Below are 13,235 nucleotides of genomic sequence, written 5' to 3' on the forward strand. Positions count from 1 at the left end.
GTCTAAATAGCGACTTAACCACAGTACAGCTATGGGAGTAATTGTAAAATACCACTTTGTTCAACCAAATACCAACATAATGTCTTAAATTTTTTTTACCTAAGGTAAAACAAGTGTTCTGTGGTTTCTACCAATCTATATTTATATATGTATCATATACTCTAAAATTTAGAATGCTTTTTTCGGACTTTTTAATATAAGAAGCTTAAATTAAGTTATAATTTCAATCAAAAACAATAAATTCAAAAATAAATACCTCAAAAATTTATTCTCAGATATTTGCATTTATACCCTGTACAACAGTACTCAGACAAAAAGGGGAAAAAATTCAATATTGTGCTTATTATTTTGGGTCATTCAAAGTTTCAAAAAGACGATTCAAATAATGTCTTTTATGTAATCTTAAATGCACATTACTTTTTTAAAAAGTAGTAACAGGATAATGAAAAACAAAAGGCATCAATTTAAAAGTATGCCTATGTAAGTACAATGTTTGCATCACCAAATACTATTTTGCAATGAATTACAAGTTTAAAATTTGCCGTACCAGATATAAAAATAAATTAATTTTGTCTTTTAATAACTATAAATTTAATAGAACATCTCTCCTACGAGAGATTAAAATCACAACACAACTATAGTTAATGCTTTCATATTTCTTCTGAGACAAAAACATAGCTAAAAACAACAAACCAATGTTTGAATGTTTCAGAGCAATTTTTGCCTAGCTATTTACATTTTTTCGTACATTATAAAAAATACATTTTACAATCTGGTGAAATTAAAAAGCTTTATTTAACTGCATTTAATTGATTAGAACACTCTTACTCATTGTTTAAAAACTAAAGCACAATGGTTTATTATGAGACTGTCTGTTAGAAAGTGATTAGTTGTATGCAAGACATAAGGCATTTGAGCTCTGAACAATACACGAAAATAAAATTCACAGACAAGATCACCCTGTGTTGACCTATACTTGAAATGACAATTTACACCTATTTAACAAAGGAGCTGAATGCTCTTAAATATCAGCACTTTCAAACATTTGCCATTGCAAATTGAATAACTTACCTAACCAGCAGCTTCAGTAAACATTTATTTAGTTCTTAGACTAAATAATTTTCTGCAGTATTAAAACTTATATATTTATATACTTCTACATTTAAGTTCATACTAGCAAGACAAAATGTTTCTTTTTCTTTTGTGTGCCTTTAAATATTTACAAAATCTGTCAAATTTAAATGCTTTTTCAAAATATCCTATGTTTGAGATTTCTTGCCAAGGCGACTGAATACCCCACTAGTTTTTTTCACGTCACTAGAAGCACTTGTTTCACTAGCTTTTACTTTTTTCAGCTTGGCTGTGATATTCTGTGTTGAGGAAACCACTGGGGATGACTGTTGTTCATCTTTCTTTGCACCTAATCTGTCTTGTATGCTCACTGTTGAAAAGCATGTATTTGAAATCAAACATATGTGCGAAACCTGATCTTTGATTATCTACCTATAATCCATATTAAAAAAAGAGAAATTTTTTAAAGATATAACAAAAAATGTCCAACTTTTAACAACACTCTAGTACAATAAGTACAAACCTTTTTTAGTCTTCACAGGAAGTGATAGTTTAGACAAAGAACTACTTGAGACTGAAGCCATTTCAGTTTTAGACCCCAGTCTATCTTTCAATGAAGGTGCTTCACGTTTAGCAAAATCAGACAAGACTCCTTCTGTTGTTGTTGATACTTCAGGCCTTTGTATGTCTAAGACAAAAAAAACAATACACATAATCATAACAATTTCCATACTTTTTCTTGTAACAGGTTACAAACCAGCAAATTTAGCTCTATTGTGAAAATATCTAACTTAATATATAACCCATTTAATGATTTAATTATCTAAAACAAATTAAGTACTACATAATTGTTTAGTGAGTTTACGCGAAAATGAAAACAAGCTTAGTATGTAATAACAAAAATGCTACAAAATTCTTTATGTGGGGATAAAATCTTGTGCATTCTTTTTCTATGTTTAGTATGGCTAGAATAACAATTTTTTTCATAATAATAATACAATAGAAGCATGATAGTTAAAAGGCAGTAATTCTGGTTGTGTCCTTGTTGCATTAGTAGCATATGAGCTAAAGCTACATTGCAATCAATAGCAATTACTGGGAAGGGCTTGTCCATAAGTGGTTTCACACTTTAGTTACTTTTTAGGTGATTTAACCTACCCCACTCTGCAAAATGTCAGACCGAAGTGCCACAAAAATCCCCCCCCAATGTAATGACACTTTGTACTTTAAAAATACAAAATAAATGATTCATCACTGACTTAATAGGCACCTACCCCAGAAACACCACATCATTTATGAATGACCCTAAAGTATAAAATTAGTTAATTAGTTAATGCTAGTTAACACAAGATACTTACGAGTTATTTTCTTTTCCTCTTTGTCCGTTAGAGTTATGGTTTTAATAGTCTTTTTAATCTTTAATGGCTCTCTGAGGTTTGTTCGGGTAGTTACAGGTTGCCGTAAAGTTTTCAGAATAGGGTCTCTGAGACTAGCTTTGTTGACAGCCACCTTAACAGTTGGCTTCTTAGCAGGAGATGGCCCTGTGCTTTTCAACACCCCAACGTATGGTAGGCTATCTTTAGTTGGTAACAGGTCATCAAAGCCTTCAACAGATGTATCTGAGGCGGGTCTCTTCAAACCAGACTTACCCCCTAACCGACTAAATACAGATGTTTGCTGAAAAATTTTAAAAAATTGTATGTTTACTCTTTACTTTAATGAATTGACTATTCTTTCATCTAAAATAAGCTAGTTAATTAGTTGATTAAAAATGTTAGTTCTTACACCAGGGGAAGATAGTGCTTCCAAATTTGAATTTGTACTAAGCGTAATGGTTTCTTCTACTCCATCTGAGCCTAGCCTGTCAAATACTGAAACTTTTCTTTTGGAGCGAGGTGGTTCTGCAACACAAAGAAAAATAAGTTTACTTTATACACAAATAATTTACTGAATGTAATCTTTTACAACTTGAAATCAATTATTGTTTCTTTAAAAATGAATGATTTACCAACTTCATATGGGGAAAATGTTTTTTACCTGGAGGTGGTGGTGCTGGTTTTGGAATTGGGGACTGGCTCATTGGTGCTGCCTCTGGATGTTTGCCTGTGAAGTGATTTACCATGCGGCTTGCAGCTAATTTGAATAGCAAATCAACATAAATTATTAATCCTTTGTTTTTATAATCACACAAAGAAGATTAAAATTAAATAATTTTTTAGTCACTACTTATATTTTTAATGAATATATTGTGATTACTAATTGTTCACAAAGCCCAAGTATAAAACTCCTTTGAGTCCAGGCACATAACAATGAGCACATGCAAAATGTTCGAATATTAAATTCACAAACTTCGGTAATTTTTAACACTAATAAAAATTACATTTAGAATGATTTTTAAGTTTGAATTTGTAGGCAGACTAATTTTTCTTTAAAAAGAAAGAAAATACTGGTGAGACAAAAGTACTATTAACAACAGAATGAAAGCATATTATACCTGTTGACCTGCGTGAAACTGGCGATACTGAATTAGAAGATGAAAGAGATGTCAAAGAAGTAGATTTTAAAATCTTGTCTTTTGCTTCCTAAAAAGAAAGAGCAATGTTTTCAAATTAATCATAACCATAACTTACAAGTTACTGCTTGGAGCTTAGTATAATTTAATAAACAATTAATAAACTTGCGCTAATTTGGTTGCTGTTAATTTTAATTTACTTGTTTGAAAACATCCTTTGCATGTTTTAAAATTGCAATAATATCTCCAAGTCTGGTTATCCCCATGTCTGTTAGATATTCTTTACTAAGGTCTAAAAGCATTTCCCGTGTGATGCGATTATCTGAGAACATAACAGCATAATGGGCAGAATCTCCTGCTGGGATTCCAGCTGATGTAAAAAAATTAATCCAATACGAGGTCTCTGAAAAAAGCAAAATAAATTTAAGACTAACTTGTGATTTTATTACATACAAAAAAATATATATTAAATATAATATAAGCAGTATATTTTAATAGTTTTATTTATTGGATGAATTTAAAAAGCAAGCAATTTGTAAAATTTATTTAGAGTGACCTAGATGATTTAATGTCATTATTAAGGCTGTCTAAATATTTATTAGGCTTAGAAGAGATATTGCTAAAATGAGACAGAGAACCTAAACTAAACATAGAATTTAGAAAATTGCAATAGAATGAAGGGACATAAGAATAAAAACTTAGGCAGATTACACTTCATTCAGAATGAATACAAAATAATAGCAACACTCACTCCAAGATGGGTGTATGAAGTGGCTATCAACTATATGATATCCGCAGTTGATGCATGCATTTAGAATTTTTTAACAGTGCAAGTGATCATTCTATTTAATTTAGGCCTATGTGATAGCAATTTGAAAAGCTCTACACTCTTTTAGTGTAGTAGCAGAAGAAAAAATATGATGGAACCACCTAAAGTAGAATTCAGATAAATTGTAAGGAATAATAACATGTCTTAGGGTTGTAGGCAGCATAGTAGTAGTTTTTTCTTTTCCATCAATGTGTATTCTTGAAACATTATTTTGTTACAAGTTTGTTAAGCCTACTTAATCTATATCGTTAAAGTGTCCAAAATATTTTCAAAAGGAGTCAATTTTTTTCAACCATCTGTGGGTATATTTTGAAAAACTTGTTCTAGATGTCTTAGTAATAGACATATTCTAACTAATAGTAGGCCCTATTTATAATAGGCCATATTCTATCCGGAATAAGCCCTAACCCTAGCCATAGGTCACTGCGCATGCACAGAGCTATCTTTTGCCGACTAAGTGGAGACGTTGGGGAGAAAAATCTTCTTCCGAGTAGTCACTTCGTTTATAATAGCCAGCTTAGTTTTCTTAGCACTTAGGGCATTAGGCCTAATCTCAATTTTTTGGGTTAGTTTAAGTTTAGTGCAGCCATTTTTACATACATAGACCTGGTGTTTAATTTATATATTGAATGGCATAAAAAAGCAAGATTTTATTTATCTCACTGAGAAAACTCCACTTTTTGGACATTTTAGGTATTTTTTAAGTATTTTAGGTTGAACCGATAGATAACCAAGCAACAAACCAAGATGTTTTATACTTATAGAAAGTATTCACACACAATTTATTGGGGTCAGATGTAATTCACTAAGAAGAGCCGTGACTAGATCTAGATCTAATTCACAACTAGATCTAGTTTAAAGCAGCATTCAAAATAGATTTGTTACAAATTGTTAGATTTGATTTAGAAATATTTTTTTTATTTTAGATCTAGATCTAGAAATTCTAGTCAAGACCTACCAGTACCAGTGGTTGCACAACTAGATCCAGATTTTTTGATTTAGTCATTTACTCTAGCATCTAATTTAGAATTGAAGTAGATCTAGATTCTAGATCTGATATAGATTCTAGATCTAGTCTAGATCTGTCTCTTTTCTGCATTCTAGATTCTTAAAATCTCATTTCAATTTACTTTTCCGTTTGGCATTTTTTCGCATTTTACAAATTTTATTATGACGATGATTAATGCCACATTTGATGGTTTTGTTTTTTATCTAACGACATGCATCTTCTAGTTTAAGTTACAACTTATATAGCACATGTTGATTTAACGTAGAATATATTTAGATCTAGAATTCTTTGTATTAATGCAAAAAAAAATTACAACAAGAAATATCTTCGTAATACAATTTGACTTGTCTTACCAGACATCGACGCCATTTTGAAACGTAGTGGACTAAATGCTGAAACTGTACAAAAAATGTGCAAGGAAGCAAGAGTTCACCAGTTTCAAAGACATCTGTGTATATAAAGAAAAAAAAATAGGCCTATAGATCTATATATTATGCCTAAATATATACTATATATATATATATATATATATATATATATATATATATATATATATATATATATATATATATAAATATATATATATATATATATAAATATAAATATATATATATATATATATATATATATATATATATATATATATATATATATATATATATATATATATATATATATATATATATATATATATATATATATATATATATATATATATATATATAAAAGCGTCGGTTGATATATTATATGTATTGATAAATACCCTTAAAAAATTTAATGAGTTACACTTTTGTTTATAGTTATATAAATATAGACTTAGGCTTATATAGGGGTCATCCATAAATGACGTCACGCTTTTTTGGGGATGATTTTTACCTCCCCCTCCCCTCCGTCACACATCGTAACAAAAAGCCAGCCCCCCCCCCCCTAAAATGCCGTCACACCTCAGCCTACACCCCCCCCCCCCTCAAAATTGCAGTTGAAATTTTTTTTAACAATCGATATTTTTCCAAAATCTTGTGACGAGTGTGACGTTGTTTATGGACGACCCCATAGTGGTTATATATATATATATATATATATATATATATATATATATATATATATATTCGCCTTTTTTAAAAAAAAAACTTAAAAGTTTATTGTTATTAAAACATTTTTAATGTTTAAAAATAAAATAAATCTCATATTTTTTGCGCAACAAAATGAACACGCGAATGTGTGTGTAATAGCGCAACATATTATTGTATAAAGCAATCATTAGTCTATTTAAAAGAATATTAAATTTCCGGGGCGGGGGGCACACTGGTAAAAGTACATATTTTTTATATAAAAAATTCTATTTCGCTTGGGGGCGGTAGACGTTCTTCAGGAGGGCTCCGCCCCACTGATTGAAGAGATGCCTGAAAGAAACTCTGCTCTCAAATCAAATAAAATGTATTGTTTAAATGTCGTCAAAGTGTATACATAATGTATAGTCCTACGTGATAAATAACGTTTTATGTTAATAACCTACAAGCATATTAATTATTTTAGCCATAGCCATATTTCTTGCTTTATATTTTAAAAATGCTTTTTTTTTCTTTAAAAAGGTTATCTCGATAGAGCAGCTAACGTTCTTTGGACGTTTAGTAATAGTAGAGTTCTTTAGACAAAATACAATATTCGTAATTAAAGAAGGTTATTAATGCCTAATGGCCTAATGGTTTATTATTATCATTATTAAATTATTATAATTATTTCTATCGTTTATTTTTTTAAACAAAACATTATTATGCCATTTGTAATTTAATTAGTTATTATTAATGGGAAAATAATCATGATAGCTTTACTTGTAGATTAGACTTTATTTGTTTCAAAATGGCCGACCCTGATTCATCTGCTGGATGTAATAACGATTCTGAGATTGTAGCAAATGTTTTGTTGCCTGAGAAAAATAAGAATACAGAAAGTGATGTGAACGATCCTGATTTAGAGACTATCAATTCAGACAATGGACTTTCTAATGAAAATAAAACCTCATGTGAAAATACAGAGTCAGAATCAACAAAACCTTTTGCAGTTCCACTTTCGCTTTCTACAAATAAAGCCAAAGTTAAATTAAATAACAATGTTACAAACAAAACGAAATCAGAAAAAATAAACGAAGCACTAGATAAACAACCAACAGAAGCGACAAAATTAACTATCCCATCTTCTGTTTATCAAGAACCAGATTGGAGTGGTTTGACTGATCAGGAATACAGTTTTGATGTGCTAAAAAATGGTAGTATCATAGACACAGTATGTCTTACCAGTAAACCATTTTACATATTTGGACGTCTTCCAAGCTGTGATATTACACTGGAGCATCCATCTCTTTCAAGATATCATGCTGTTGTGCAATTTTCAACAAAAGATAAAGGATGGTTTGTCTATGATCTTGATAGCACACACGGAACTTGGGTTAATAAAAATAAAATATCACCCAAGAAATACCACAGACTCAAAGTTGGTTATATTATTAAGTTTGGAGGAAGCTCAAGGCTTCACATTTTGCAGGTTTATTTTTTAAAATCATTGAATGCAATTAAATATAAGAGTTTTTAAAGTTCTGTAAGATTTAGAGGGCAAGGTTCTGATTTTAACTGTGATGGTAATTTTAATTAAAAGTACTTAAGCTACTAATTAATCTTATTTGTGACAATTTTTTCATTGAACTTAACCTTTTAAGCCACTTAATTTTTATTTTTTAACATTAAATTTTCAAGGGCCCTCCTGAAGATCTTGAAGAAGAGAGTGAGATGACCATTACAGAAATGAAAGCTCAGAAAGAGAAATTTCAAAAGGAAGCTGAATTGCTGAGACAGATTGAAATGCAAGAAGAAATGCAAAGGATAGAGGCTGAAAAAAAAATGTTAGAAGACAGAGGCTGTGGATGGGGAATGGGTAAAATTAAATTTTTTTTCTTATAACAGTTTCAGGTCTAGATTGTTCATTCATCTCCCTTACATAATAGTACTATTTCTCTAAACCATTTTTGTTCTTGTTAGGGCTTCAAAAAATTGCCATCTAGTTATGTTTGTTTCATTCTAACGTCTTGTATTGCTTGAAAATTAACATGTATTATTAATCTATTATGTGTTGAAAACCCCTTAAGTTAACTCGTTTTCAGATGATGATGCAGAAGAGACGGAAGAAGGAGAAAATGCTTTTGCATCTTTAATAGCAGAAAATGAAAGTTTGTATATTGATGATCCTAAAAAGGCTTTAAAAGGATTTTATGAAAGAGAAGGTAAATTTTTATTTAGTTTATAAAAAACACTATTTTAGGATGTTACATTTTCAGCATGGAAATTCAAACACTTTACTAATTATCAAATAATAACATGAATCAATTTTGTAGATACAAGTTTCTGTTTTTTATTTTGTAGGTTGTGATTTACCTGATTACCAATTCACAGAAATAGCTATGGGTAAACACAAATGCAGATTAGAGTAAGTGGTGATTTTCTTTTTCATCAAGATAATAAAATAAGCACAGTTGAGTATAATGGTAAATTTCATCCAAAATTTTTTAAATTATTGGTAAAAAAAATTTTTTTAACAATTATATCAGAAGTTTTATTCTAAAAAGTTGTTATTAGTCAAAAATTATTGTTTGGATTACAGACTTCCTGTTGATGGCCCAAATGGAGAAGAACTTGTAGCAGAAGCCATTGTTTCAGGCAAAAGAAAAGATGCTGTTGTTGCTTGTGCTTTAGAAGCTTGCAGAATTTTAGACCGACTGGGTTTGTTGCGGTCATCTACGCATGGTCAGTCAATCTCCTTCTTATTCTATTATTTATTCAGTTTTCTAACACAATATGAAAACTACTTCCATAGTTTTATAAACATTATTCACAAAATGGTATCTTTACATTATATTTTAACATACTGACATAGCTGACACAAACTAATTTTCATTTGTAAATCATTTTTCTGGAAATGCTTTGTTTTTAAAAAGTTTTTGTCATATGTAGTTTGAAATAAAATGATATTCAATTCTTAATTAAAAAAAAAAGAGTAGGAAATTTAGATCACATATGTTAAATTAAGTAAATTCAGTTTGTTAGAAGAAATAAAGTAAAGTAATAATTTTATGCTTTAAGAAAGCAGAAAGCGTAAACAGAAGAAATGGGAAGACGATGATTTTTATGACAGCGATGAGGACACTTTTCTGGACAGAACTGGGACAATAGAAAAAAAGAGAGTAATGCGAATGAAGAAAGCTGGTAAAGATGAACCAGAAACATATGATTCTTTGGTGAGTTTTTAAACACATTTTTAAAATCAGTTTTATGCTCTCTTCTGGCTTTGTTCCCTTTTTTGACACAGATGTTTAAGTTGTTTAACAAGGATCTGCTCTAGAGATCTATTCCTTATCTTTTTCTTTCCTTTTCATGTTAAAAAGTTTGGCTTGGAATTTCCCACATACAGAAATAAAAGGACATTCTACATAACACACACACACATACACCTTTCAATTTAATAAATAATAAGATTAGATATAATAAATTAAGAACTTATTAATCAGTAATGAATTCTTTTTATATTTCAGTTGGAAAAATATAACAAAGTATCAACACAGATACAAGATATTGAAAATAAACTTCAAAAAGCTAAAGCAGGTAACTCATTATTAATAACGGTATTGTTTAAATTTTCATTGAAAACTATTGTTTGCCGATTTCATGAAAATTAAAAAAATTCACAGCTATATACACTGTGAAGCAGATGTGATTCAGGTGAAGTAGTTTTTGTCTGCTTTTGTAGCATTGGCATAACTAGCACAATTCCAGCCAACACCTTTTCTCATATGACTAAAATTGGGTATCACTGTATGCAAAAAGAGCCGAGTAAACTCATGAGTACATTTATTTCCGAATTAACCAGGATTAGTATCAAATGTACCAGAAAATTCTTGCATAATTTTAGTTACCTACCTTTACTTGCATCATAACAATATTATTTTCAGTGAGTTGCTTAAATATTCTGTTTTTTAAAATAATAATCTTTTATACTTAGATGCTGAAGCATTAGCATCTGAAGAAATGGATGAACTAGATGCTTACATGGTGTCCATAAAATCCGGAGCCATGGACACTAAAACCCGCATGAAGCTCAAAGGTGATTTGCTCAAGCTTAAAGTGGAAGAACAAAAGTTGAGAAAACTAGTGAATATTGCTAAACCAGCATTACTTCCCCCTCTGCAGCCATTGTAAGACATCAGATTAATGACATATTTTTAAGATATTCAAAGTATTACCTTTAACATTTCAAAGTTTTAACTTGATTTGCTAAATATCTAAATTTAATGTTTTTAATTTCTCTTTAAAATAGTAAACCGTCAGTTACTGCTACTACACCTGTAGCTGATGTTTTATCAAGAAAACTTCATTCCCAACAAAAACAGAATAAAAAAGTGACACCTGTTAGAAAAGTAAGTGGTAGTTACAGACTTTATAGTTTTTAACATTTAGTCCTACTAAATTTTAACCTCAGTATGATTTGTTCTGTGGTAGTAATTTGATGGAAGAAATAACTAATTATTTATCTATAGATTATTATTTCCTAAAATATATTGGTAGATCGAGTTTTAAATATTCACAGTTGCTTGTATTCAATTAAAATTGTTATTTTTAGCAAGCCCAAGTTGATCTCAAACCTGACGACTTTCAAGAAGAAGATGATGATGATGAAGAAGATCTTAGTAAAGAAAGTAGTTCCATACCTAAAGACATTTCTTCAGAATCACCCAACAAAGCAAGTGATAATGAAGTCCCTTCAAGTCCTAATAATACTGGTCTAACAGCTATAAAAGATAAATCATCAAAATCAGAGAAAACAACAAAAAACATAGTGAAAGGCCCCTCACTACCTCCGCCAAAAACAGAAGAAAAGCCAGTAAAAAAATCAGACAGTGTTCATCAGACTTCTACAAGATCTTTTTTGAGTAAGTTATGCACATTTTTTCCTTCAAAAATATTTTTGGATTTTGAACAGCGAGGAGAGTAAATCTAAATAAATCTGATTTAACACAATTTTAAATTAAAAAAAAAAGAAGCCATTACCCATTTTCAGTATTAATTTTTCTTGCAATAATTAATGAACACTGCTATATTTGAGCATTATACTGGTGTGCATGTATAAAATTAATCCACTTTAATGGTGTAAATTAGGGTTGCTTTTTAAAAATGAATTCACATTTTAATATATTTTAGATGCATGTTTTACACAATGAGCTTTTGAAGTGTATTTAACTAATGATTTCATGTCAAAAAGTACTTTATTTGTTATTTGATGTTACTTGAATATATTTGTTTTCTAATCAATAGAATCTTTAGACAAAAGTCAAGCAGCAAGTAAGCCAAAACCAAATCCTAACTTTGACAGTGCGGACCCTGACTATGCTATGTGGTTACCTCCATCAGGTAAGTTGGTCATTTATTTTTAGATTTTTCCTCATCATAAATGAGTTAGTCATTATAAATTACCTCATATACTAACAAGACAATCAGTAACTCTGCTCTCTTAAAATTGTTTAAAAGATGGTCAGGATAATTATGTTAATATTGTTTTAATTGACCTACTTACACAGCCCTTTTACATATATTTCAGAACAATCTGGAGATGGACGCACAAGTTTAAATGACAAACTGGGATACTAAACAATTTACACACATACTGGATGATAAACATAGATTGTTAAGTTGAATTGTTGTATTGAGATGATGTACAGTTCCTTTACAGGAAGCCAGAGTATTAAAATACATTTAACATTCTCCACTTTGTTTGAAGTTAATTATATTTGGAAAAAAACATGAGCGCATGGGTTAAAATAGCAAGTGAACTTTATCCTGCATACTCTATTCAGGAAATAATTTTTTGAAGTACATTTGTCCACTTGTGTTTCTTAACCCTTTGACCCCGCGGAACCACTTTACCGGTACAAGTATTTAACCTCCATGCCCAAAAAATACCAATAAAGTGTTATTAGACACTTTAACCTAGATTGGCAGTCCGAACAATTGATTGCGATACTAAAAACGTATGTAACTGGTATTGTTCGACTCGTAATAAGTTCCTGTAAATGAACTAAATTTTTTATCTATTAAAATTTACAATGGAAAGACAATTTAAAAATTCCAAAACTAGCATTCTACCTATGTCTACATCTACTAAAAGAAGGGTCTACCTACACGGATGACCGGATTACTAAGTCGAAATATTGGTGATAATTCATGTACAAATGGTAGTTGAAATTAATAAAATTAATCTTGTTGTTATATTCATATTTTTTATTGAGAGTCTGTTGTGTGTACATTTAACTCAAGGGCATGGAGATTTTAGGTTCAGGAGCTAAGGGTTCAAAGGGCTAAATTTTATTTTATAATGTAAGTTTTATTTATGAGATATTAGTAATTAGTATTTCTTAACCTGGTCTAGCAAAAGTAGAATGCACACTTGCTGATTGGGGTGGCGGCTAGTGAGTTTAGCGGCAGGCAGAATAATATCTGAGAGTAGCTAACTTGTGTTGCAGTCTTCCTGGATAAGAGAGAGAGAGAGCTCTTATTATTTTTTTCTATTCAGTCATTTACCTTGTGAGTTTGTTCAAACAAGAGAACACAAAAGTTACTTCATACGTCAATTGATACCAAGAGTTTAAAGATACGACACTGATGGAATGGGATACTGTGAAGTATCTTTTTGGGCCACCTAGAAATGGGTGGTAATATTTAAAGTCTGATTATATGAGGCGTTTCTTCCTGAACACTCCACCACTAATCGTGACC

The 13,235-nt window shown here is 30.2% G+C and overlaps 2 protein-coding genes across 4 annotated transcripts; one reads left to right on the top strand and one right to left on the bottom strand.

Moving 5' to 3' along the window:
- Nucleotides 1-251: 251 nt before the first annotated feature.
- Nucleotides 252-5,828, bottom strand: LOC131944077 (uncharacterized protein C19orf47). Its single transcript, XM_059304571.1, has 8 exons — nt 5,775-5,828; nt 3,784-3,986; nt 3,566-3,653; nt 3,109-3,204; nt 2,857-2,972; nt 2,430-2,748; nt 1,595-1,759; nt 252-1,441 (listed from the first exon to the last, which is right to left on the bottom strand). Exons 1-8 carry the CDS (start codon nt 5,788-5,790, stop codon nt 1,260-1,262), a joined length of 1,185 nt encoding a protein of 394 aa, XP_059160554.1. The 5' UTR covers nt 5,791-5,828; the 3' UTR covers nt 252-1,259.
- On the top strand, nt 5,782-12,224 carry LOC131944076 (kanadaptin). 3 transcript variants are annotated; one of them, XM_059304569.1, is made up of 12 exons: nt 5,782-5,873; nt 8,172-8,349; nt 8,576-8,695; nt 8,835-8,898; nt 9,073-9,215; nt 9,552-9,706; nt 10,001-10,070; nt 10,468-10,660; nt 10,783-10,882; nt 11,086-11,395; nt 11,778-11,873; nt 12,061-12,224. In XM_059304569.1, the coding sequence occupies exons 1-12, from the start codon at nt 5,811-5,813 to the stop codon at nt 12,108-12,110; spliced, it is 1,542 nt and encodes a 513-aa protein (XP_059160552.1). In that variant the 5' UTR covers nt 5,782-5,810; the 3' UTR covers nt 12,111-12,224. The 3 variants fall into 3 exon arrangements, with proteins under 3 accessions (XP_059160552.1, XP_059160553.1, XP_059160551.1); XM_059304570.1 differs by lacking the exon at nt 5,782-5,873 and adding an exon at nt 7,081-7,101; XM_059304568.1 differs by lacking the exon at nt 5,782-5,873 and adding an exon at nt 7,260-7,962.
- The last annotated feature ends 1,011 nt before the right edge of the window (nt 12,225-13,235 follow it).

Source organism: Physella acuta, unplaced genomic scaffold (assembly GCF_028476545.2).
Source record: "Physella acuta isolate Inbredline_101_S28 unplaced genomic scaffold, ASM2847654v3 ptg000480l, whole genome shotgun sequence".
Lineage (NCBI taxonomy): Eukaryota > Metazoa > Mollusca > Gastropoda > Physidae > Physella > Physella acuta.

What these genes read in the sequence shown, in the direction of transcription:
- LOC131944076 (XM_059304568.1), top strand. Translation starts at nt 7,282, where the DNA reads ATGGCCGACCCTGATTCATCTGCTGGATGTAATAACGATTCTGAGATT. An exon ending in CAAGGCTTCACATTTTGCAG is followed by an intron (nt 7,963 to 8,171) that starts GTTTATTTTTTA and finishes TAAATTTTCAAG; the next exon opens with GGCCCTCCTGAAGATCTTGA. An exon ending in AGGATTTTATGAAAGAGAAG is followed by an intron (nt 8,696 to 8,834) that starts GTAAATTTTTAT and finishes TTTATTTTGTAG; the next exon opens with GTTGTGATTTACCTGATTAC.
- LOC131944077 (XM_059304571.1), bottom strand. An exon ending in CAAAGGATGTTTTCAAACAA is followed by an intron (nt 3,654 to 3,783) that starts GTAAATTAAAAT and finishes CTTTCTTTTTAG; the next exon opens with GAAGCAAAAGACAAGATTTT. An exon ending in AAGCACTATCTTCCCCTGGT is followed by an intron (nt 2,749 to 2,856) that starts GTAAGAACTAAC and finishes AAAATTTTTCAG; the next exon opens with CAAACATCTGTATTTAGTCG.